Here is a 23,905-nt window from a genome sequence, read left to right as displayed (position 1 = left end):
GCCCGCGCCCTCGGATTGGTCAGCGCCTGCCGCCGGATGTAACGTCACTGCGCCGCGCGGAGGCTGCGGGGGAAGATGGCGGCGCCGGAGGAACCGGGCGCGGTGGCGGCGTTCGCGAAGCGCATCGACCCGGCCCGGGAGCCGGGGCTCAGCCCCGAGCAACGCCGCCTTATGGCGCAGGTGGAGTACGCCCAGCGGCAGCGCGTCCTGCGGCGCCGGCTCCGCGGCCGCAACACTCTGCTGGCGCTCGGCATCGCCGCGGTGACGCTTGGCATCTGTATCCTCCGGGGCTGGAGCGGGGCGGGGCCAGGGAGTGCCGGGGCCACGCCCGCTGCTTTTCCTTAACCCCTCCCGCAGACGGGTACACCTTCTACTCGGTGTCTCAGGAGCGGTTCCTGGACGAGCTGGAGCAGGAGGCGGAGGCGGCGCGGGCGCGGGCCCGGGCGCGGGCCGAAGGCGCGGCGAGTTGAGCGCGGAACGCCCGGCCCGGTCCGGCCCGTGACTGAGCTGCCGCCCCCGCGGGGCTGGACGGGCCTCGAGCCCGGGGCAGCCACCCCCGGGGGTTCGGGCCTGCCCCATGCTCAGCGCGAGCCTGGGGAAGGTCCCGGGGGCTCCCCACGGGCAGCCCCCACCCCGAGGCCTTTGCCGGCACCGTGCCCATGGGAAGGACAGGGGTGCCCAGGTCCCACCACTCCTTACAATAAACCCTCTGACTGGAGACCGTGTCAGTGCCCGTGGAGCAGCTGCTGGGCAGAGCCGGGCTCAGGATCTCACCCCTTCAGGGGCTGCTGGGGCAGGATTTTCTGTTCTGCTCTTTATTGTGGCACAGCGAGGCCAGCAGCCACAGGTCCTGCCCAGTAGACACACACACACACTCCATTCGTATTCAATCCGTGTTTATGAAAATGTCTTCTGCACACCAGTTCTTAACAAACTTCTCCTGGATCCTGCGGCTCCTGGTGCTCCAGCTCCATCCTGTGACAGGGCCATGGGGAGCTCATCCCACCCCGTAGGGCGGGTGGGGGGCTCAGGCCCGTGTGGGAAGGGGGATGGAGATCAGTGGGTGCAGGGCTGGGGCGAGCAGGGGCTCCGGGGTGGGCTCAGCTCAGTGAAGCCACAAGAGGTGGGGACACCTGGCACATGTCCTCCAGCAAAGGGGCTGGGGACAGCGGGGAGGGCCCTGGGGACACAGGGTTGGAGGTGGGACAGACTTGCCCCCGGCCAGCTGCACTGCCCCTGCGGAGCCCGCAAGGTCCCCACCACAGGTCTGGGTTGCCCGGGGCCGGCACTGCCCTCCAGGGGGTGCAGGGGCTCTGCCCTGGGGCCACAGGCACTTGGATGAGGTAGTTCATGGAGTCACTGCTGGCCAGCTGGCTACTGTGGAGAGAGGTGGCCATGAGCTGGGAGCATGCCAGGATCAGCCCCCACCCCTCACCCTAACCCTCACCCCTACCCTTACCATGCGGCCGAGGTCGTCGGCGAAGGTCACCCCCTTGCTGAGCCGCTGCTCCTGCGAGCCCGTGCTGCTGCCGCTCAGCGAGTTACGGCGCATGATGCCTGCGGGGACAGCGGCCCTGAGCAGGGGCAGCGGCCCTGCAACACCCAGCCCGGAGGGATCCCACAGACCCTGCCCAGCTCAGGGCTCTGAGGGGAGCGGGAGCGGGGCTGTCACCTGCGGGCTGTGCCAACTCCAGGCGCTGCAGGCTGTTGCGGCGGGAGGGGTTGAAGCTGCCCTTGGAGAGGCGGCGCTGGCGGCTGGACAGCATCGCGGCAGGAGAGACGATGCCCAGTGGTGGCTGCTTCCCCATCCTCAGGTACAGCTCCTCAATTTCCTTCTTCTGGGCGCTCTGCAGCAGCTGCACCTCGGCCAGGTGCCTGCGGAGGACATGGGGTGTGGCAGCAGAGCCTTGGGGAAGGAGCATCGCCCTCCCACCTGGGGTGGGTGGAAAGACCTGTCCCCTTCTGCAGGCCCCACATCACCTCTTGGGTGCAGCCCACCCTCCTGCTCACTTCTGGCGCAGGTTCTGCAGCTCCTCCCAGATCTCCTCGTCCTCGCTCTCGGTGTCATCGCTGCTCACGTAGGTCAGGCTGCGGGGGTAGCTCAGCCACACCTGGCTCAGCACGGCCTGGGGGGTGCTGTCTGTGCCCTCCTCCCCAGGGCCTTCCTGGTCGCTCTCCAGCGGTGCCACTGGCATCGTGCCCTCCTTGGCCAGCACCTCCTCAGCCTTGGCTTCCTGCTCCGCTGCCTCCAGCACTGCATCCGAGTCGTTGCTTGAGCTGTGGCCCGTGTCGGGGACCGTGGGAGGCGGGGAGCCACTCACTGGCCCCACTTGCTGTTCTCCCTCGCTGCTGCTCCCGTTTTGCACAGGGGAGGGCGCAGGCAGGTCCTTGGTCGGTATAACGTGGAACCGGCCCAGCACCTGGGGCTTGGCTTCTGCTGGGGACAGGGGCAGCTGGTGGGGTTCAGGGCTCATGGGCTGGCGGGAACATCACGTGCCCAGCACGGGCACGGCCCCAGTGCAGCCCCAGCCGTGCCCCACCTCACCTTCGTTGATGGGTGAGAGCTGGGCCGTGCGCACGGCGGGGGCCGGCAACTCGGACACGATGAGTGAATGGCTGGGCTTGGGGGCACCGGGTGGCACCTGTGGGACCTGAGCACAATCAGCTGCCCCTTCCCACGTCCCCCCACATGTCCTGTTCCCCCACTGCTGCTCCTGGAACCCACTGCCCACTCATTCCTCCCTGTATCCAAGTGGTTCCACAAGCCATGAGGCTTCCTGTTCCCCTGCAGTTACCACCCAGCCCCCCTGGCACTGAGCTTCACCTCAGGCATCCTTGAGGAGCCTTTGCACCCCCATACTCACCGTGCTGCCCTCTGGGCTCCCTGGTGTGGACGAGCTCAGCGGTGGCAGGGGACTACCCACAGCCTCACTGTCTATGGGGTACATTGGGGCTGGTGCTGGGGGTGGGAAGGATATGGGCCCCCCGGCAGTGGGGACATCAGCCCCTGCTGACTCCAGGATCCCACTGCCAGCCGGGACTGGCTTGACTGTGCTGGTGGGGTCAGGGTAGACAAAGCGTGGGGCCCCCAGGACAAGACTCTCTGGCCGTGGCAGCAGTGGAGGGTAGAGGTGCCCACCCGAGCTGGCGATAGGGGAGACAGTGGGCAGCAGCGTTTGGGCCACGCTCATCACTGCCAAGGAGAAGACGTTGGCCAGGGTCAGGAGGGGGGTGGTGGGGGACCAGGATGTGCTGGTCACAGGCGGGCTCAGGGGGCTGCTGAGCTCAGAGGAGACAGGGGACGTGGGGAGAGGCTGTGGGGATAGGAGTGCTTGGGGCAGGGCTGGTGGGACAGGCCCCTCTGGGGTCCTTGTGGGGGTCTGTGGGAACACCGGTGACGACGTGAGCCAGGAGGGAGCCATTGAGATGAGTGGCCAGGTCTGCACGGAGCCTGCAGAGAGAGGAGCATCAGGAGTGGCTCCCGAGTGCCCCCTCCTTCCCTCCCCACCCAGGCACCCCAGAGCCTTGATCCAGCGGCCCCAGTGCGATGGACACGCCCAGCCCTGCCAGTGCCAGTACCTGCGGGGGCCTCCAGCGGTGCCGGGGCTGCTGGTGCCTCTGCGGGGCTGGCCAGGTCAGTCTCTGACGGGGAGCGGCTCAGTGATGGCGGGATGGGGGACTGCACAGAGAGTCTGGGACTGGTGCAGCTCAGATCTGCAGCACAGGGGTGACAACCAGGCTCAGCCAGGGCAGGACATGCCCCATGAGACCCCCCCAGGCTTGGCTGAAGCTGTCCCCCACCCTGCATGGGGCTTGGAGGGGACAAGAAGAGCCCACTCAGGGGCACAGACATACCACTGAGCGAGGATGAGGAGGAGATGGAGCGCGAGAGCCCCTGCAGCTGCAGGTCCACCTGCAAGGAGGATGAGCTAAGCCCAACACTGGGGCAGAGGCCCTGGCCGAGCTGTGCTAAGCCCCACCCTGGCCCCACTACCTGCGGAGACAGGAGCTGGAGGCTGTGCCAGGCAAGGGACCACCACCACTTGTCACAGCAGTGGGCAAGTGACCACAGGAGGACCCTGTACCCTAGCCCCCTTCCCCCCGGGCTCTCTGGGACCAGGCAGCACCCCCAGGCACGCTCAGCATCAGCAGCTTTGCCAGCACTGGCAGGGTCGGGCTGGCACTCACGGGGCTGCCCACGCCACCCTCAGCCTCCGGGCTCCTGGGCAGCTCGGCGCCGCTGCGCCCGTCCTTGCGGAGCAGGGTCTCCACGCGGTGGATGATGTCCCGGATGCGGTTGATGAAACCATCCCGCTCTGACTTGAGGATGAACTCGTTGTGGACCTGGGGGCAGAGGGGCTGGTCAGCACCTAGCACAGCCGGGCAGATCCTCGCCCTCACCCCGCACTCACCATGACAGCTGCGATTTCCTCCGGGTTGTCCCCATCCAGGTCAAACTTGAAGGTCACCATTTTGTTGTTGTAGGTCTGCAGCTGGCACTCCACCACCCGGTCACTCTTGTCGGAGATCTGTGGGTGGCAGAGCTGGCTCAGTCTGAGAGCGCCTGCCTGGTGCCCGCCTGGCACCCGTGGCACTCACGTTGGTTATGCGCAGCCTGGACCGGGCTCGGCGCCGCAGCAGCTTCCCCGAGGCTCGCTTGGGCGGCAGCTTTGTGCTCTGCTCACTGGCCGAGAGCCCCTCGCAGCCATCGCTCATGCCCGATGCCACATCTGAGGTGTAGCTGCAAGAAGCCCCAGCACTGGAGCATCAGCGTGGCCATTCCCAGGTGCCACACTCCCCATCCAGCCCTCACCCAGCCCCCCAGCCTCACCTGTCCACCGGGGAGGAGAAGCCGCTAGCGGGGGGCAAGCGCTCTGTGGGCAGCTGCACCGCGATGCTCTGGGGGGAGAGGACAGGGTGAGACGGTGCCACAGCCACCCCGACCCCACCCACCCACAGGGCCGCACTCACCGTGGGGAAGCAGCGCACGGGCCGGGTGGGAGGAGGGCTGGCAGGGTCCCCAGCCACAAAACTGCGGTGGGCCAGGTCTGGGGAGTCCAGGAAGCCGGAGGAGCTCAGGTATCCATCTGTCTCACAGTCAGCTGTGGAGGAGCGCTGGCATGAACCAGAGCAAGTCCCCTCCCTGGCTGATTGCCTGGGAAAGGGCTGTGGGGCTGGGGGAAGGAGAGGGATCCCCCACCCACCTCCCACCTCAGGTCCCCTGCTGCCCACCCAGCTGTTGCCCACCCAGTGCCTACGCACAGGTGGCCGAGGAGTAGCTGGTGTGCTGGTAGGCAAAGTGCTGGTGCTGGTCGGCCTCGGGCTCCTCAGGCTCCGGGGGGAAGGTGCTGCTGAAGACGGAGTCCCTGGAGCCAGGGATGGCTGGGGCAGGCGCGGGGGCACCGGGTGGCCGTGGGGACTTGAGCTCCTCCAGCAGCTGCAGGACACCCGGCGGCTGCTCTGGCTCTGCAGGTGATGGCACGTCCTGGACACGCTTCAGCTTCTCCCGCTTGCGCTTGATGGCAGCCACACGATCCCTCACCGCCTTGGCCACCAGTTTGTAATCGGCCTCACAGATGAAGCCCAGGACCACCTGCACGGAGGGGGCTTGTCACTTTGGAGTGCAGGGACCCCACAGCACCCAGGGCTCCCTTGTTCCCATCCCCACCATCTCCTGGGCCACTTCCTCTGCTACATCCTTGTGGAGTTCAAAGAGGAACTCGATGGCGTTGTTGTCCTTGTATTTGCCGTGCAGCTTCTTTGTGTCATCCATGCGCAGCCAGAGCTTGAGCCCAGACTTGACACCATCATCCTCCTCAGCCAGCTCCACATGCACCCCCGTGTCCTCCTGGAAGAAGGAGTGCTCCAGCAGGTCCTGGATGGTGTACCTACAGGGGACACAGCTCAGCAAGGGCTGGGGGCCAAGGGGGACCATGCCACCCACACCCGTGCTCTGACCCCACCTCTCATTCTTGTCCATGCGGATGCAGCCTTCAATAATCTCCTTCAGCTCTGGCACCTTCACCTTGTAGAAGCTGCTGGGCTTCAGGCCCTGGGGGTGATGAATGTCAACACCTTCTGTGCCAACTCGCCGCAATGCCGGGCTCCCAGGGCCCGGGGAATAACCAGCCCAGGGCTCCACTGAAGCTGCAGCAGCTCCCATGGCCAAGCCACGTGTGCCTGCACGGGCCAGGATACCCTGGGGCTCTGGGTTTCCACCCCAGCAGGCAGGAGCTGGCAGGAACTGGCCGTGACCGGCCAGGGCAGATGCTATGCCCTATGTAGGGGGTGGCCAAGCAGACCTGCTCCTGTTCCACCCCATTAATGTGCTGGCAGTGCCTAGTGTAGGCTGAGGGACACAGGGTCTGGCCAAGCCGTGGCCCCACCACCACCACCACCACCCGCAGCTCCATGCCCCAGCACAGCAACCCCTCGCTGACCAGACTATTTTTAACCACTTGCACAACATTCCCGGTGACACATTTTGGGCAGCAGCAAGGCCTGACAGCTTCAGCTCACTGTCCCCCCACCCCGCCCCTTGTCCTGGCTCCTGCAGCATCAGCGAGCAGCGTCACCCACGCCTGGGGCTGGGCCCTCACCGAGGTGACCTTGCGGTAGATCTGGGCAGCGTTCTGGCACTCGGAATAGGGGTACTCTGAGGTGGCCATCTCCAGCATGCACATCCCGAAGGCGTAGACATCCACCGCCTCATCGTACTTCTCCTCGTACATCTCTGGTGCCATGAACTCGGGGGTGCCTGGAGGTGGCAGTGGAGCTCAGTACCCCCAGGGAACCCACCCCCTGCAGCCCCCCCAGCCCCTGCGAGCCCAGCCATGCTGGGACCCCACCTATGACACTCTTGGCAAAGGAGGCTCGCTTAAGTGTGGCCAGGCCCAGGTCCCCAATCTTGACCGAACCCGTGGGGCCCGTGATGAAGATGTTGTCACACTTGAGGTCACGGTGGATGATGGGAGGTGAGCGGGTGTGCAGGAAATGCAGCCCCTTGAGGATCTGCCGGCTCCAGCGCTGCAGCACCTTCAGCTTCATCTCCTTAAACCGCTTCAAGTACCTGCCAGGGACCAACAGGGCTCAGACCCCCAGGGCTCGGACCTGTGGGGCTCGGACCACGCCCCAGCCCTGCCCCAGCCCACCCTCCTCCTGCTGCCGTGCCAAGGCTATCCAGACTCAGGTGCCCACACCAGGCAAGCAACAAAGAGCACCTCAGCAGGGACCCTGCCCCCTCCCCTGCACACCCCGATCCAGCGGTCCCTGCTCACGTTTTCAGGGTGCCAGATGTCATGAGCTCTGTGACCAGCACAATGCAGATCTGCCCTTTGATGGTTGACTTCCAGGAGTCGTAGAAGCGAACGATGTTGGGATGCTGCAGCCCCTTCAGCATCTCCACCTCCTCGCTGAACCGCTGCCGCTCTGTCTTCGACAGCTTCCGCGTCTGTGGGAGCCATCGAGGGGGTGAGGGGGGCACGTGGGGTCCTGCCAAGACCTGCTGTCCCCCGGCACAGCCGTGCACACAGGGCTGGGGCCGCCCCGGAACGTGGCCTCCCTCCACCCCTCTCCCCCTGCTCTGGGTATGTGCACAACAGATGAGGCACCGAGAAGCTCGTGTTCTTCCCTGCTGTCCTGTGCTGGGGCCGCCCATCCCTCCCCTCACTCAGCCCCCAGCCGGAGCCCACCCCCTCCCCACAGGACAGGGAAGCCCACCCTGCAGCCATCCTGCCGAGGGGACACGCAGGGGCTCTGCAGCAGCGGCTGCCATCCTGCCCTGTGCAGACCCGATGGCCACGGCCCTTCTGCCCCTGCCGGGGCACCACCGGCACCAAGCTCTGCATGGCGGGGTGCCGGGACAGCCTCAATGAGGCCTTTGTTGGGGAAAGCAGGCGGGGGAGGCTCCAGCCCAGGTTTTTCCATGTTCCTCCTGCTCTAGTTAATTAAACTGGAAACCGAAGCCGAGGGTGCTGAGTGGAGCTGGGGTCGGGGCCAGCGGAGGGGACGGAACCCTCCATCCTAGAGGGACACAGCCTAAGAGTGCAGGGAAGGGTGGAGCTGACTGAACAGAGCTAGAGGAGCTGGATCCTGCCCTGAGCGGGGCAGCTGTGAGTGCCGAGCCCTGGGCAGAAGCAGGAGCAGGAGCACCGACAACTCCATCACAGCCTGGGGTCCTGATGAGCTCAGCTGCTGCAGAGCCTGGGGGCCTTCCAGCTGGGACCCCTGCCCAGCCCATGCTCAGGGGCAAGGAAACCGGAGCTGCCATGGAGCTCCCACAGCCAGCGCTGCCAGAGCCGTGCTCGGCCCCTTGGCTGGTGGCTGCCATCCCTCAGCTCCAGCAGCTTTCGTAATATTTTCATTGCATCACAGGTGGCCCCACGGCCGGACTGGAGCCGCTTCATAATCCCCCCCGCATTTAACACACGCTCAGGGACCGGCTCAGCCCAGATGAGAACCTGAGCCTGCTGCAGTGGGATGAATGGGACCTTTCATACACGAGGAGGAAAACAGCCCCCGAACCCCTGCATGGCCAGCAGCAATCACCGGCTGCCCTGCCCAGTGCCACAGCCACCATCACGCCCTTTGGCTCCCCACTGCCCACAGAGGCATCCAGAGGCTTCACTGCACCCCACAAACCTGCAAGGGCACAAGGAAGCTGTCATGGGCTGTGAACAGGGGCAGAGAGGGAGTTGTGGGTTGCCATGGCTCTCCCAGCTCAGTGAGAGCAGACCTCGCCTGGATCGGTTGTGCCAGCACAGCCCCCACTGTGCCACCCCCAACCCCAGGCAGGACCCCAGCACAAGGCTTCCTCTCCCATTGTGCCTGGAGCAAAGTCTGGGGGAGCTGAGTGTGTCCTTTGAGCCTGTGCCAGGGCTGCTGGGCTCACCTGGCACCGTTCCTCATGCACGACCAAAGCGGCAGCGGCTCCCAGTCCCAGGCATCCTGATGCTCTCCCCATTGATTGTGGGGATCCGTGGCTGGAGGAGCACCAGGGAGGGCAGGGCAGGCAGGGCTGCCAGCACGGACATGCTGCACGGCACGGGCACACCACGTCCTCTCCTAAGAGCACTCACACAGGGCGGAGGAGGACACTGGGGATGGTGGTGTGGGGACGGTGAGGAGCTGGTGGCAGTAGTCCAGCCCTATCCTGTGAGCCAGGAGCTGGCTGCCAAGGAGCCTGGCACAGCCAACACCAGGAGCTGAAGCCAGCAAGGGAGAAGGGAGGGCTGGGCATGGTGGCTGAGGATGGTTCTCTGCAGCAGGACCTGTCCCCAGCACTTGGCAGTGTTGGTGCTCAGCACACTCTGCAGCACTCCCAGGGCTCTCCTGTTCCCATAGCCCTTGGTTGTCCTGCTCCCACAGCCCTCAAGGGCCCTGGCTCCACAGTGGCACTCGCACTCTGGAGGAGCATTCGCAGCAACACCATGGTGGGGCACATGGAGAGTGCCCAGCCATGGCCACAGCACCTCCAGCCACAGGGAAGTCCCAAGCCCCCTGCACAGGAGCCAACTTTACAGCAGCAGTGGGTGCCATTGCCTCACTGCCCTGCCCACAGGTCTGCCCAGCTGAGCAGGGAGCTCCTGCGTGCTCACAGGCATGTGAGCACACACACAAGGTGTCCCCCAGCCCCAGGGCTGCTGGCTGAGGTTACCAGTCCAATCTGGATGCTGGAGCCAGGGGAGGCACGACAGCACCCTCTGCCCAGGATGCTCTTGCCCGCTGGGGAGCCCCAAGGGGTTCCACAGGAAAATCACTCACAGACAGGTATTTACAGCCCAACCCCACTCTGGGCCTCCGGTTTCCTCCCTGCTTCCTCCTTCCCCATTGCCCGCAGCACCTACCACAGAAATAGTCCTGGGCTAAAGCTGGAAAGCACAAACAGCGGGGCTGTGGACACAGGCAGGAGGCACAGACAGACGCTGCGTTCAGGAGTAGGGGGCAGCGGTACGAGGGGATGGGGTTGGGCAGGTCCCCAGAGGGGTCTCACAGGAAGACTGGACAGGCAAAACCAACCTACAGTTTGTCAGACTCCAAGGAGGGAAGGGCAGGGCGAGGACAGTAGGGAGAGATGGGATTTGGGACTGGGATCCATCACAGCAGCTGGACAAGGCTCGCTGGTGCAGAACAGGTCAGGCCTGAGGTTAGGTATTCATTTGGAATTGAAAGGCAATAGAAGGAGAACTGTGAAATGCACAGGACAAAGCTATTTTTAAAATGGCAGAACCACAACCACTTTTATTTGCGGTTCCAAATCCCATATTTGTGTCACAGTGTCCAACTCTTTGCATGATTGCTGAAAAAAACAAACTTCTAAAAGTCTGCCTCTGTGCCCTCAGCCCCTTGTGGGACATGGATTTGGGGACAAGAGACACTGGATAAAGAGTGCTCAGTGGGACGAAGCCAAATAGTGGGTGGGGAGGGGAGAGGGCTGGGGCAGAGGGGTGGTGGGGGAGGTGAGGGGGTGGCACTGGGGGGGGAGCGGGGCTGGGCTGCCCACAGGGATCTGGTTGTGCTCCCCTGGCAAGGTGTAGGCCAAGGAGAGCCAGGTCTGCCAGGTCTCCCATCACCATGGGATGCTCACAGGAGGGTCCCTGCCAAGAGCTCAGCTTAGACCCCGGCCTCCCTACACCCTCCCCTTGCCAGCTCCCCTGGGACCAAGCAAGTGGCTCCTGCCACTCCTGCCTGGTGACTCGCAGGACCAGCAGTGGGGCCAGCATGTGCCTGCTGGACTGAGGCACGGGAGCATTTTGCTTCCCAACTTCCTTTCCCCCACCTGGATGATGTGGCCTCAACTCCCCAGCAGCCTCTCACAAATGACCAGCGCTGCCCACTCACAGAGGCAGGGATGGGCAGGAGGGCAGGGAAGGAGATGTGCTGCCAGTCCCACTGGGCACGCCAGGTGCCAACACAGGGGAGCTGGGGCACAGCTGTGACACGGGGCTGAGACCCACAGGGAGGGACACGGAGCCAGCTGAGTGGGAAGCACTGGGCACGGCTGACTCATCCAGAGAAGGTCCTGGTCTCACCAAGGAGAGCCTATCCCCGGCAGCAGCTGCCACCCGAAGGGACTCAGCAGAGGTCGGGGACATTTGGACAGAGCCGTGGGGCTGCGTGAGGGTGGGAGAACTGAGTCAGCTCCGGACTGAACTCTCAGCAGTTCTGTGCAACCCATGAAGGGGGGGGACAATCCTCTCCTTCCTCACTAAGAGGCTACAGTCAGCCCTCCAGAAATCACCCACCTCTCTCTCAGGATCTCTTCTTGCTCTGCTGAGCTGCAGCCACCCCAAGGACCCAGCCCAGGCAGACACCTGCCACTGCAGTGAGCTTTTAGGAACAATTCAACAAACTCGCAAGACATGTTTTTCTGTGTCAACAAGGACTTGGACCTTCCCACCACAGCAGCCATCCCAGGGCCAGGAGCCTGTGGGAGACTTTGGACTTCACCAAAGCCCTTCCCCAGGGGCTTCAAGGAGAAAAGGGAGCCCCATGGCACAGCTCTCCTTGTGCACCTCCATGGGCAAGATCACCCCCATCAAAAACAATAAGTTGGCGAAGGCATTGCACAAGCAACATCTTCACCACTGCCCTCAGCATCCCATTGTCTGCATCCTGTTGTCAGGCTGTAAGGCAGCAAAGGGGATGAAGGAGTATGTCAGCAGAGAGGAACGCTCCTCAGAGACCTGCAAAACCACAGGTAGCTGCTCCCAGCAGAGAGCCCCTGGCAGCATCACAGAAACCACACACAGGTGCCCACAGACTCTACTTCAGCAAAGGTCAAGCAGGCAGAGCACATCAAGGTCGTGTTGTACCCTGCTCCCAGCTGACACCCAGCCCCCGCCTGCTGCAGGCACGTGCTCCAGAGCAAACCAAGGGCTGTCAGAGCAAACCTCGGAGCCGTTTCCAGCACTGGCACAGACACACGGGTAGAGAGGGCACTGCTGCCCTCACTGCCCTCCCAGAGGAAAATCTGCAAGCTGGTGGGCACCAGAAAGGCAGGGGGTTGTTCAGCCCCAACAGGTCATCCTGGATCCACCTGTAAAGCCCCAGAGTAGGGACTGGCACCAAGAGGTTGGGTCCCCTGGCATGCTCCAAAGCACAGGCGGCAAAAAGGCAAACGGAAAACAGCACGTGATGGGCAGGAGGGCCAGGAGCGGCGGTGCTAAGCAGGAGTCTGGGCCCGGGCCAGGAGCCCCGCGAGGCACCAAGGCACTGGCAGTGATCGGCACAGTGCAGGGCAGCGAGGGGAGCCCGTGCCCAGCCACAGGTCCCTGCCCTGCCCGGCTGCTGTTGCCCGACTGGCTGGTAGTGCCTGGCAGAAGTGGGGGCTCGAGAGTCCCTGCCATTGCTAGAACAGGCTCTGGCCTGGGAAGGTGCCCTACGGGTCCCACACAGCTTTCAGGTAGGCAGCAGGGGTAAGTGGGCTCAGGCCTGGGGACCTGCACATGCCAGGGAAACTGGATGGAGAAGGGTCCAAGTACCACCCTCGAGCCCCTTGCCCCGGGGCAGGGGTCTGCGGGCGCGGGTAGAGCGCGAGTAGGCAGGGGCGGAGGCGCTGGCAGGGGCCGTACCTGCAGCTCGCACCAAGCCACCTCCACGGTGGTCTCCGTGTCCAGCCCCTTGTAGACGGTCTTGAAGGAGCCGCGGCCGATCTCGATGTCGAACTTGAGGAACCGGCCGTCGGGGGAGGTGGCGACCGCCCGCGTCTCCACCTCCTCGCTCTCCGTCTCCTCCGGCTCCCGGAGCCCAACGACTCCCGACGGCGGTGGCGACCCCCCGAGCACTCCCTCCGGCGCCGGGTACCCCAGAAGCTCCAGCTCGGCCGAGCTCCGCCGGTTAAAGCGGAAAGAGGCGCGCCGGGAGTCGCGACCCGAGGGCCGTCGGCTGCGGTGAGGGGCCCGTCCGGGGAGCCCCGGTCCCGGCTCCGGCTCCGGCTCCGGTGCGGAGCCGTCATCCGCCCGCTCCGCCTCGGGCTGGGACATGGTTCCGGCAGCGGCGGGCTCGGCCGCCAGCATCGGCTCAGCCCGGCCGGGGCGGCCGCTCCAGCGCAGCTTCGCACCCGCTGCCGCCGCGACCCCGCAGCCAAGAGGGACCGCCGAGACCCGGCCCGGGCACCGGCCCCAGCCCCGCCGCTGCCCCGCCCGGCGGCACCGCCCCCGCCCCGCCCGGGCCCGCCCCCGCACGGCCACCGCCCCCTGCCCGCTCTGCGCCACCGGCTCCGCACCGGGCAGGGGCCCCGCACCGGGCACCGACAGCGCACCGGGCAGCGGCCCCGGGACGGTGCCCAGCGCTGCGGCTGCGGACACAGGCTGCGCGTAGCGAGCGAGAGCCCCGGCATCGCACCCGGCCGCCCCGCCGGGAGCGGAACGGTGGGCATCCCCCCGAGATGCGGGGTGTCCCCTCCTGGCCGGGGGTCACTGCCTGGCGCCCACCCGGGGCCGCGCTGCCGTGGCTGCCCCGAAGGCTCACACCCTCCCCGCAGAGCAGCCCCTCGCCCGCTGCCGCCCCTGCGGGGCTCCGAGGCCGCTGTGACCGACGCAGCCGGAGCCGGGACGTAAGAACGCGCCTGGTTTAGACGTTTCCTCGGAGTTTCTGACTCCGGTCACGAAGCAGTGTGTCCGGGAGCAGCCGCGTCCTGCTGCCCGGTCACGGGTCCCCCCCACGCCGCCCCAGACAGCCCTGCTCGGGTTCACTACAGTCTGAAATCCTGAAATTAGGGTCACGCAAATAGGAAGAGTCGAAGGTGTGTGTCAGCCCCGCGGGAGCCAACAGCCGGACAAGAGCGTGTTGTCTCTCCAGGCTGAAGGAGGAGGTTGTTCTGCCGGTGAGGTTGTTTACATAAAACACAAAGCAATTGAGGCCACCGCTAATTTCTTTTCCCTGAGGTCAGATTGTTTCTACTCAACGATACGGGAAACATTAAGGAGTGGATCCATACTGGAGCACTGCCATTTCCTCCTAAACGCACCTGGCACCCCCAGTGTGACGCCGGGCAATTGGGGCTGCTGACCCGAAGTTCAGCTGTGGCCGTGTCCGACACCGCTGCTCCCCACAAATCCCTGGCGGCAGGAGGAGGGAGAAGCATTGAATGAAATGTGCTTCCTACAGAAACCATGGCCAAGCTGTGTCACACCGCCGATCTCCCCTCTGCTCCCCCCACATGACCAGCTCTTCCAGCTCGGCTCTCCAGCACTGGAGGAGCCGGGAACCCCCTCCCCAACAAGGGGTTTGACCGACGCCTCCCTGCCAAGAGCTGCTCGTGCAGCACGGGCTGTTGAGTAGGGAGCAGTGACATCCCCAGCCAGCCCCGCACTCCTTGGAGTGTGTGAGGGGCACGGTCCTGGGGAAACAACCACTGCTGGCAGAACACTGTGTCCAGCACCGGCCCCTGCAGGGCATTACCTGCTGCCGGGGCACTGGGCTACCATGGCCACGGGAGCCCAAAGGCCGGGACCAACAGGCTGCGGGTGCAGCACTCGGCCAGCCCTGCCATGGATGACTCTCATGTTGTCAGGTGCAACACGGTTTGACGCAGCTCTGTCAAACAACGCACTTTGTTCGGGTGAACCCAGCCCTTCTCAGCACTGCCAGAAAGGGGGGCATGCTGCCCGTGGCCCTGTGGGCTAGCTCTGTGGCTGCCCCCACCCAGGGTTCCCTGACAGGGACCCTGCACTGCCCAGGCACAGGAACATGGCCCAGACTGGCAGGGAGCCCCATCTCTCTCCAGTGAGACACACGGAGACAGGCAAAGATCTCGGCTTGGTTGCTGGCAAGGACATGTCCCCTTATCGAGGCTTTTCATCATGAAATGAGATGCCTTGGAAGATCCCAGAGGCGCAGGGGAGTATTCCAGTCCAGTGAGGCCCCTGCAGACTGGAGAGGAAATTAGGGGTGACGTTTGCTCCGACTGCTGCCCTCCCACACATCCCTGATGAGTGGTCTGAGAAACTCCCTAGTCATCCCCGGCCAAATGCCACCTCACACCAGAGTTTGGCAGGGGGCAGGCAGCTCAGGCAGGGGCACAGTTCCCCTCCTGACCTGGCCAGGGACAACAAGCTGGAGACAACTTGGCCTGAAAACAGAGGGCTCCTGCTCCACAATCAGGTGCCCACTGCAGCTCCCCAGCGTTATCAGGGTGACATTTCTGGGTTGTGGATGCCAGTGCCAGCCCTCGCTTTGAGGAACCGCCGCAATCAGGGAACATAACCCATTTCTCACCTGCATTTGGCTGCCAGGAAGAGAACAGGGGACTGTGTAATCACTCTCCTTAGAATCAGATCATGAATCAAAGCCCTGCTCAGCTCTGGGCTCCAGCAAGCCCTGCCAGGAATTGTCTGTTCTGATTCCGGAGCTCAGGGCAGGATCATGGAAAGGCCAGGATGGATCCAGACAAAGGTGTGTGTCCCCCTCCAGAGATGGGGATGCACAGCTGGGGCTGCGTGGCACAAGGTGCCCATCCCAGGAAGGGTCCAGGGCTCCAGGGACACCCAGAGCTTTTTTCACAGTTGGTTTCACCACCCCATGCCCACAGGAGCTGCCTTGCCCCTTCTTGCTCTAACCCATGTGAGTTCAGGGAGAAGGAGATGGCACCCAAACCTCAGCTCTGGCAGTAACCCTGGGCAGATCACTGCGGAGGATTTCCTCAGCCCAGAGGTACAGATGGGATCCGCCTGCAAGTTTATCCCAACATATAAATTTATCAAACTGAAACAACTCTTGTTCCTAAGCAGCCACATTAAATAAACCCCCTCTTGGCACCTTACCTCCCTGACCAGTGGGATCTGAGTGTGCCTGGCCTGATAGTGCCTTATCTCAGCACCAGAGCCCCTGAGCAGTGCCTCGCCCCAGCCAGTGAGTCCTAATCACCCTGGCCAGACAGCAAGGGCCTCTGAGGGGCCACGGGCCAGAGGAGGGGGCTGCATCAGCCCCCCCCAGAAAAGCCACCTCCACAGAGGGACACCTGCTCCCTCCAGGGCAGCAGCACCAGCCAGCAGCACATCTGCCATCCCAAGGACCCATCCCACAGCCCTGGCAGTGACACCTCACTGCAGCAGCACCACCATGGTGCCTGGCATGGGCAGCTGGTCCCACAGGGTCTGCACAGGCACGGCTGGATGTGGCCTCTAATAACAAGACCAGAGGGTGTGGAAAAGGAATTTTACACCGTGTCCATTCCGCAAAGGGGACATACTCTTCCTGCTCCTCCTCTCACTGAGTAAGCAAAGTAAATAGGAAGCTGAAAAAGAGAAGGGAATTGCTGCCAGGAGCGCCTTGGAACGAAAAAGCTAGTTTTAGTCTTATCTAATATCACATCAGCCATTTCCTAAGAAGGGAGCGAATTTAATTAAGAACACAGACTCCCTCAAGGACAGCCAGGTTACAGACAGCACTCCCAGCTCGGAACACAGTGCTGGGAGGTCCACATCACGCACACAGGCAGCAAGGACAGACACCCTGAGCCTGACTGCTGGAGGCTCGCTTTTTGGGACCCAGTGCAGACGCCTTCAGGCACAGCACTGCGGCCACAGAGGCAGGCAGAGCAAACAGGGAGGGTAGGGGCAATGTGAGTGGCATGGAGAGGGAAGCAGAGGCAGTCCAGGGCAGACACTGGTAGCAGACAGATCCTACACAGAGACTTCGGTGGTTGCAGACACAAAGGGACGCAGTGAGTCCCGGGCTGAGCAGAGCCTGAGCCAGTTGTGGGGACAGACGTGCTGTGGGGCTCCTGGCACACACTGTGGCACAGCCTTTGCTTCTGCTGGCCTTGCTCAGTGCTGTCAGTGCATGGCAGCACCATGGAAGAGCTCATAGGGATTGGAGACCACACCTGCCCAGTGTGTCAATGATTCACCATGAGCGCTGCCAGTGCCTTTCTCCAGCAGAGAAGTGCTGGCACTCAGGAATTCCTCCACAGCACTGCTGTCCCTGGGCACGGACGGGAAGCCTAAGCTTCAGCTGCAGCTCCAGAGAGACGTGCCCAGACCAGGGCAGCACATCTCACCAAGTTGAGGTCAACGGGCTCCTGCTACAAAATGGAAAGTTTTAAACTTTGCAGCCCCTGGGCTCCAGCATCTCACCTACACCGAGGATTCCCTGACACTGACATTGGCTGTCAGCAGCAGTGACACCAGTGTTGGGTTGTCCCCGAGGGTAGGGCAGGCTGGACATGCTGGTCAGCACTGGCCAGGGCAGGTGCCGGACCCCCAGAACAACCACACTGGTCTGACCAAAGGTCACTCCAGCCCTGCCCCCAGCCTCCACCACGGAAAGGTGAGCATGATCCTGCCCCAGCACAGCCACCTGGCTTCCCCAGGACTCACAGGGTCAGCAGCTGTACCTGGGCCACGGCTTCCAACAAGCTGGGGACTTTGTTGTCAGCACCAAGAGTCTAAAGCTGAGTCATCCCTTTACCAGCCACAGTGGTACAGAGCTTACCCCGTCACCTCTGCACAAACCCAGGGGCTTCCAGCAGGCTGCATGCGCAAAATTAAAGTAAATGTCTCTGTCCTGAGATGGGCAGTGAGGGCTCCCACGGGTCATGGCCCTGCCAGGTGGAGAAAAGCACTTGTGCTGCTGCTTCCCACCTGGGGGAGGCCCAGCCCTCGCCAGCACCGCTGCATTCCCTCAGGGCAGAGAGGAAACAGGACTGAAGGGCAGGAATCCAGTACACTTTGTTTCTGATGGAAAAATAAAGACAGATGAAAACACCCAGGCTGCTCTATAAATACATTTCATTTTAATCACCTGAAATTAGTTCCTTGGCATCCCCCAGCCCGTTTGGCAGTAAGTGCACTTCCTTCTGCCATTGAGGGCCTCCACAGCACAGCAGCCACAGCCAGTCCCCTGCTCCTGCCTCACCCCTGGGCACTGCAGTGGGACCGGGGGGCCCAGGCACATGGCTGGCAGAGGGATGGGGGGCCCTTTGAGGACAAGCTCAACCAGCCAGCTGGGACTGCTCCGAGGCTGTCACAGGAAGAGGGACCAGCAGCAGCCCCAGTGTTTCACTACTGGGTGGTCCCTCTCAGAACTGCTTGGAGCAGCTTTAGCCTCTCAAGCACATCAAGAGGAAGAACAGACAGACAGAGGATCTTGGGATATTTCTAAGTCATGTCTTCGGAAGGGTTCGCAGACTCTCCTTGCCCCAAGAAATCCTGAGGATGCAGCTACTTGCAGTCAGGGTGTGAATCCAGGCCCAGGGAGCGACCCTTGTCAGCGAGACCGAAGACTGCAGCTGGGGAAGGGAAGGGGCCTCCTGTCAGAAGAACTTGACGCCTCGGCCGTCATCCAGCGTGATGATTTCAGCCTTGTGCTCCTGCTGCAAGGCTTGCAGGGCACGGAGCAGCATAGCCTCATCCAAGCCATGGAACTCTAGGGAAGAACCAAGATCCTCATCAATAAGGAAAAAAAAAAAAAATCACATCAGGAAATAAACAGGCTTGCAAGGTCCATGGACTGGGGGCAGCAGAGGGCTCTGAAGAGCACTGTAACACTACAGCAAATCGAGAGTCACACGGCTACACTGACAGGCTCATCCCTACATCACTGCTTCAGGAACAAAGCCTGAAGGACACCAGACAGCAGGGATGAGTCACAGGAGCCTCTAAGGCAGTGCAGGAGCTCGGCATGAAAACAAAACACCCCTCACCTCACCAGAGAAAGTGCTGGGCACTGGGGAAGTGAAAATGCAATTACAGAGGGACATGTTCCTGCAAAGTGTTAAAAGCCTTCGCAGCAGCACGTGCCAGTGGTGTGGGGGGCAAGTTTGCATGTGAGATTTCAAAATATTTAATCTACAAAACTATAACCTGACAATTAACTGTTTACATGCTCCAATCCAGTGTGCTCTGAAAACCTGCTCTAGACCACGAGCCCTGACATTACCTTCGCTCTCGGTATCATCCCCGCTGGCCAGTTCGTACAGCGTGAACACAGAGTTGGTCAGGCCATTCCTCAACACCTGGAAACAGAAAGGCAACACAGCACATCTCATCCACGTGGCTGAACATCCTTGTACATCCCAGAGCACGGGACATAAAGTGTGCACAGCACTCAAGGAGCAGCGGCAGCCTGGGGCAGCAGGGTCAGAAGTGCAGCCTGAGGAGACAAAGACGGTTCCTTCCCTGCCCCTCGGTTCTTCCTGCCCACATTTTGCATTGAGGACTCGGACCACACACAGTGACACTGTCCTGTCCTCACCAGGGAACAGCCAGTGTGGCACTGGGGGCAGGCAGTGGCACCCACAACTCACAGCAAGCAAGAAGCTGCTGATAACCCTGTCCCTCCCTGCAACAGGGAGAAATGGAGGCAGAAAGGTAAAAGCAATGAGGAAGCAAGAGGAGAACACTGCAGTGGTCTTTCCCAAACAGCAGCCAGGACCCCCTGTCCTCTCAGACACTGAGCCTGGTCTGGGTGTGCAGCTCTCTCACCCACTGATAGATGAGCTTTCCCCATTCTTCTGGTCTCCTCCACATGATCAGAAAGCTGGTTTTGTTCTTATCTAACCATTCCAGGTTCCCTAAAAACAACAGGGAACAGAGACTGAATCAGAGCACAAGTCAGCAGTAAGGATCAAATGTGCAGATTTCAGGACACATGCCAGACACTACACCCAGGGGCAGCCTCAGGGTCCAGCCTCCTCCCAACTGCTCATGCCAACTTCCTAAATATCGCTGTGTCTATAGAAATCGATTTCTCTTTTGAGACCCCTCTTCCTCCTCAGCTAAATCTGCCTGCAACGGCAGGATTGGGTCCCGTGGAGGCGCAGGCAGGGATGGCCATAGGAACCAGCCTGGGCTGCAGCATAGCCCAAATCTATGGGATGGGCAAGTCCCTGCCCTGGCACGGAGCTGTCCTGCGGGGCGGGCACCGGCTCCGCTCCGGGGCACGGACGGATGGACGGACGAGGCACCCACCGTTCTTGCGGAGCTCCTCCAGCACCACCTGGATGGATTCCAGCGGCAGCTTCCCTGGGCGCGGGTTAAGGAGGCGCTGACGGAGGCGGGGTCGGGGGGTGGGGGCGATGGGGGCGCGGGCACCGGGCCCAAAGGATACGCTGGAGGCGGCTGTTGGCGAAGAGCGGGATGTCCTGCGCCTCCCGCACCGTCATGGCGGGCAGGCGGTGCCGCCGGCTGTACGCCAGCGCCAGCGCGCACCAGGCCGACAGCTGCTTCTGCCTCGTCTCGCCGTTGGGCTGCAGCCTGCGGGGGGTCGCGTCAGCGCGGGGCCGCCGAGGCACCGGTAGCCCCCGGGCCCGGTGTCCCGCGTCCCCCGCCCTGATCCCCCTGGCCCTGACCCAGCCCCACGCCCAGTCCCGCGCCGTGCCCGCCCGCGCTCACGTGAAGAAGGGCGGGAAGCTGTACTGCCAGGGCCACGCGAAGCTCATCGCCTCCGCCTCCGCCATCGGAACCGCCGCCGCCTTCCGCCCCGGCCCGGCCCGGCCCGGCCCGCTTCCGGCGCGGCCGCGGCGCCCCGCCCACTCCACCGAGGCCCTGCCCCTCCCCACCGGGGCTCCGCCCCTCTCCACCGAGGCCCCTCCCCTCCGATGCCCCGCCCTCCCTGCAGGGTCCCGCCCCGCAGTCCCGCCCCCTCCGAGCCTCGCCCCTCCCGGACGGGGTGGCCCCGCCCTGTTCCCGGTCCCGTTGTTCCCGGTCCCCGTGTTCCCGGTTCCGGTGTTCCCGGTCCCGGTGTCCCACGAGGCACGTTCCCCACGGCAAGAAGCTGCCGGCGTGCCCATGCCGGGGCGGGGTTGGCGGCGGGAGTGGGCCCGCGGCGGGCCCGCGGCGGGATCGAACGACGGAAGAAGCAGAGCCAGGCGTGGGGGGAGAAGCGTTTAATCCCGGGCCGCGGCGCGGGGGAAGGCAGGAACCAGCCGCCCCAGCAGCGGGGGGCGGTGGCCCCGGGAGCCCACGGGACGGCTCGGGTGGCCGGGGGTCCGTGCCCCGCCGCGGGACGGGGTGGCAGCGCTAGGCCTGTGCCTTGCCATCCTTGCTGCGCCAGATGACCAGGGTGACGAGGAAGGGGATGAGGCAGATGGGGGCGATGATCATGGCCAGCAGCACATCCTCGGGCGGGTCGAAGTACACCGGGTGCTCCAGGGTGCAGTTGTGGAAGTAGCGGTGGTGGCTCTGAAAGATGTACTGCTCCGCCAGTGCGTTGGGGTAGCTGTAGTTCAGGCGGTCGGCCCAGAGCTCCAGGCACAACTGCAGGTCGCTGTAGGGCCTGGGGAGACAGCCGGGGCACTGGCAGGGGACAGGGCACCAGGGCACAGACCCCCGGGCCATCCCCAGCCCAGCAGCACCCCTCTGGACTGCCCAGCCCCTGTGCCCTGCTGCCAGAGGGGAAGGTCCCACCACCCCATACCTCCTGATGACTTTCCACTCGCACAGCTCCGATGCCGTCACATTCCTCATCAGGTAGACGAAGTAATCCCAGCACTTCTGTGTGATGTCGGAGTAATTTCCCTCTGTGGGGAAAGGTGCTGAGCACGGGCAGCACGCCCTTTCCATAGCACATCCCTGCCTGCCCCTGCTGCCAGGTGACACCCAGGCCAGCGGGAGGGACACTGGCAAGGTGGGGGAGAGACCCTGCAGCAGCCCTGGGGTACTGCCCAGACTCCACAGCAGTCCCAGGGCAATACCACGAGCACAGTGGGAGGGCAGGTTGCTGCTGGCTGGCACGGGCCAGCTATTTTGGCGATAGCCAGCAGAAAGGGGGAGGATAACCCTATGGTGCAGAGCCAGCCCTGGCCAGGGCACCGTTGGGCCCAGGGGGCTGCACAGCCCTTGCTGAGCCCCAGCACTCACCCATGGGCTGGGCTGTCCCCATGGCCATGGGTGAGCTTGTCCCGGCATCCTGGCCAAAGCCCTTTGTCTCGGCGTCCGTGTGGCAGAGCCCAGTCCCCAGGAGCACTGCAGAAGGGGGGACACAGTGTGAGGAACAACACAGGGTCAAGGGGGGCAGGTGCTGGTAGGGCTCCACGCACAGAAGCTGCCTCAGCAGAGGCTGAGTCTGCAGCAGGGAACTGGTTCTGAGTGTCCCTCGGGGGCCACTGGAGCCAGCAGTTGGGGCGCAGGACGGTGAGCTGCCCTAATCCTGGCACATGCTGGGGCCACGGTGTCCAGCCCCCCAGATGGGCAGAGGCTGTGCAGAGGGGTCCAGCCAGGCTGTGAGCAGCTGCTGAAGGGCTCAGAGGAGCTCTCTGGTGGCAGTGGTCCCTGAGCTGTGGTCACAGCACAGGGGTGAGCCATGACCACTGCCCATGGGGAGCCAGCGCAGGCACCGCCCTATTGCCCTGGGTGGCTGCATTGCAGCTGGACAGGGCTGAGGCAGGAAGAGGAAGCACTGGACACAGTACGGCACTGCCGGAGAGCCCCTCCGCCTGCCATCAGTCCCACGCCCAGCACAGCCTGCCAAGGGCGTGGGGCATGTCTCGCCTGCCCCACGGGGCCCCATGGCCCAAGGAAACCGCCCCATCCATCTTCCACCCCTGGCTGAGGGCCCATGGTGTGGGGCAGCAATGCTGGCGGGCCCCAGTGGGCCCTGCCTAGGCCGTTCATGGGGAGCTCTGGGACAGCCAGGCACTGGCCATGGGGTACTCCTGGGCTGGTACAGTGGCTGAGGAAAGGGCAGCCCACCCTGTCCCAGTCTCTATCCCCAATGGTCCCATCCAGCCCCTCTGCCTGTGGTGCTGCGGCTCCTGTTGCAGCTCGGGGCTTTGCAGGGCTCCCTGCTAGATTGGGGATGAGCGTGGTGGGGGCTGCCCCCAGCACCCACCTGCCACTGACCCCTGGCCAGGCTGTCGGTGGCTGTCCCAGCCACCCTCAGGCTGGTCCCATGCCGGGGTAGGTGGTGGGTCAGGCTGAGCCGAGACCCCGACCCTGGGCCCCACGAGTGGGAGGGCGGCCACATGCGGGGTGGTGTGAGGTGCGGAGCCCCCGGGGCCGCCCCCCGCGCACTTACCCCAGAGCAGCAGGAGCCCTTGGGAGAGGTGGTCGGAGCTTGTGTGTGCGAGCGGTGCCATCCTGCCAAAGCCTGCCGGCTAACGACCGGGACAAGGATTTCAATGGAAATAACAGGAAGCAACTCCTTTCCTCTGACAGGGGCAGTTTGACTACAGGAGACGTGTGAAAAATGAGATTGCTCAGCGCTGCTCTGAAGCGGCTCTGCCGGCGGGACTCCGCCGTGCCGCGCGGTGCCGGCCCCCGCGGGCATTGCTCCGGCGCCCCAGCACCCGCGACACCCGTGCCTCACCCGCTGGCCCGGAGGCTCTGCTCCCCGCACAGCACGTCCAGCCTTACGAGGCTGCGATTTGTTTACTTGTGTATTTCTCTTTAATCCTGTCTGGGCTGGGTTGTGAAATCCCTCGTCTCCTGCGTGGAGGGCAGGCAGCCCAGCAGCGGGGGGAGTGGACGGGGAAGCACAATGTCCCCGGACGGGCGCTGCCGCCCAGGGATGGAGGAGGCAGGGGGACCAATGGCCCCAACATCTGCCCCACGGGCAGCACAGCTGGGGCAGCTCCAGCCCCTGCCCAGGCCCGCGGCCGAGGAGGGAAGGGTGATGACGTGACCTGCCCACAGGCACGAGGCCGAGGAGGTGGGGAGAGGGCAGAGACTTGGCCGACCCTGACAGTCCTTGGCCCCAACGCCTTCCTCCTGCACCGTCCAGCCCAGTGCCTGCCCAGCTCTGCTGGAGCCCCCTATTCCTGGAGCAGATCTCGCCCAGGGGCCCATGTCCCCCAACTGAGGGTGACCCCAGCCCATGGGTTCGCAGCATTCCCTCATAGGACCGAGCTGAGGCCAGGTGAGCTCGTTTCACCCCTGGCCAGGGGCAGAGTGCAGCTCAAAGCCTCCCCTTTAACAGCCACCTGTAGACGTGCAAAGTGGGGACTGGATTGCAGTGAAGCACA

The 23,905-nt window shown here is 63.6% G+C and overlaps 4 protein-coding genes across 5 annotated transcripts; 1 reads left to right on the top strand and 3 right to left on the bottom strand.

Annotated features, from left to right (window-relative positions):
* The first annotated feature begins 36 nt into the window (after window positions 1-36).
* LOC108506820 (cytochrome c oxidase assembly factor 3 homolog, mitochondrial) lies at window positions 37-470 on the top strand. Its single transcript, XM_017834196.1, is given in 2 exon segments — window positions 37-277; window positions 358-470. Coding segments are annotated over 2 exon segments (354 nt in total).
* A 329-nt stretch (window positions 471-799) lies between these two features.
* WNK4 (WNK lysine deficient protein kinase 4) lies at window positions 800-12,983 on the bottom strand. The gene is made up of 20 exons (XM_017834194.1): window positions 12,573-12,983; window positions 7,278-7,450; window positions 6,849-7,069; window positions 6,600-6,757; window positions 5,964-6,052; window positions 5,669-5,888; window positions 5,263-5,593; window positions 4,972-5,102; window positions 4,832-4,899; window positions 4,600-4,741; window positions 4,413-4,529; window positions 4,189-4,344; window positions 3,856-3,913; window positions 3,580-3,714; window positions 2,865-3,451; window positions 2,546-2,642; window positions 2,011-2,434; window positions 1,673-1,875; window positions 1,460-1,557; window positions 800-1,377 (listed from the first exon to the last, which is right to left on the bottom strand). Exons 1-20 carry the CDS (start codon window positions 12,981-12,983, stop codon window positions 1,375-1,377), a joined length of 3,822 nt encoding a protein of 1,273 aa, XP_017689683.1. The 3' UTR covers window positions 800-1,374.
* A 4,732-nt stretch (window positions 12,984-17,715) lies between these two features.
* On the bottom strand, window positions 17,716-20,450 carry VPS25 (vacuolar protein sorting 25 homolog). The gene is made up of 6 exons (XM_017834195.1): window positions 20,337-20,450; window positions 20,053-20,198; window positions 19,914-19,967; window positions 19,428-19,516; window positions 18,883-18,958; window positions 17,716-18,369 (listed from the first exon to the last, which is right to left on the bottom strand). The coding sequence occupies exons 1-6, from the start codon at window positions 20,399-20,401 to the stop codon at window positions 18,257-18,259; spliced, it is 543 nt and encodes a 180-aa protein (XP_017689684.1). The 5' UTR covers window positions 20,402-20,450; the 3' UTR covers window positions 17,716-18,256.
* A 457-nt stretch (window positions 20,451-20,907) lies between these two features.
* Window positions 20,908-23,370, bottom strand: RAMP2 (receptor activity modifying protein 2). Of its 2 annotated transcripts, XM_017834077.1 has the most exons (5): window positions 23,251-23,370; window positions 22,960-23,110; window positions 21,804-21,908; window positions 21,361-21,463; window positions 20,908-21,219 (listed from the first exon to the last, which is right to left on the bottom strand). In XM_017834077.1, the coding sequence occupies exons 2-5, from the start codon at window positions 23,018-23,020 to the stop codon at window positions 20,964-20,966; spliced, it is 525 nt and encodes a 174-aa protein (XP_017689566.1). In that variant the 5' UTR covers window positions 23,021-23,110; window positions 23,251-23,370; the 3' UTR covers window positions 20,908-20,963. The 2 variants fall into 2 exon arrangements, with proteins under 2 accessions (XP_017689566.1, XP_017689567.1); XM_017834078.1 differs by lacking the exon at window positions 23,251-23,370 and having other exon boundaries at window positions 22,960-23,155.
* Window positions 23,371-23,905: the final 535 nt, after the last annotated feature.

Source organism: Lepidothrix coronata, unplaced genomic scaffold (assembly GCF_001604755.1).
Source record: "Lepidothrix coronata isolate B3197 unplaced genomic scaffold, Lepidothrix_coronata-1.0 Scaffold229, whole genome shotgun sequence".
In the NCBI taxonomy this organism is placed as follows: Eukaryota; Metazoa; Chordata; class Aves; order Passeriformes; family Pipridae; genus Lepidothrix; species Lepidothrix coronata.
This window is presented reverse-complemented; position numbering and strand designations above follow the sequence as displayed.

Coding starts and splice junctions, on each gene's coding strand:
- WNK4 (XM_017834194.1), bottom strand. CDS start 12,983: ATGTCCCAGCCCGAGGCGGAGCGGGCGGATGACGGCTCCGCACCGGAG. Junction 5,889..5,963: donor CGCATGGACAAGAATGAGAG/GTGGGGTCAGAG, acceptor TGTCCCCTGTAG/GTACACCATCCAGGACCTGC. Junction 2,643..2,864: donor GGAGCCCAGAGGGCAGCACG/GTGAGTATGGGG, acceptor CAGGTCCCACAG/GTGCCACCCGGTGCCCCCAA.
- RAMP2 (XM_017834077.1), bottom strand. CDS start 23,020: ATGGCACCGCTCGCACACACAAGCTCCGACCACCTCTCCCAAGGGCTC. Junction 21,909..22,959: donor AGGGCTCCTGCTGCTCTGGG/GTAAGTGCGCGG, acceptor CCCCTTCTGCAG/TGCTCCTGGGGACTGGGCTC. Junction 21,220..21,360: donor GAGTGGAAAGTCATCAGGAG/GTATGGGGTGGT, acceptor CTGTCTCCCCAG/GCCCTACAGCGACCTGCAGT.
- VPS25 (XM_017834195.1), bottom strand. CDS start 20,401: ATGGCGGAGGCGGAGGCGATGAGCTTCGCGTGGCCCTGGCAGTACAGC. Junction 19,968..20,052: donor CGCCAACAGCCGCCTCCAGC/GTATCCTTTGGG, acceptor ACCCGCGCCCAG/GGAAGCTGCCGCTGGAATCC. Junction 19,517..19,913: donor GGAGGAGCTCCGCAAGAACG/GTGGGTGCCTCG, acceptor TGTTGTTTTTAG/GGAACCTGGAATGGTTAGAT.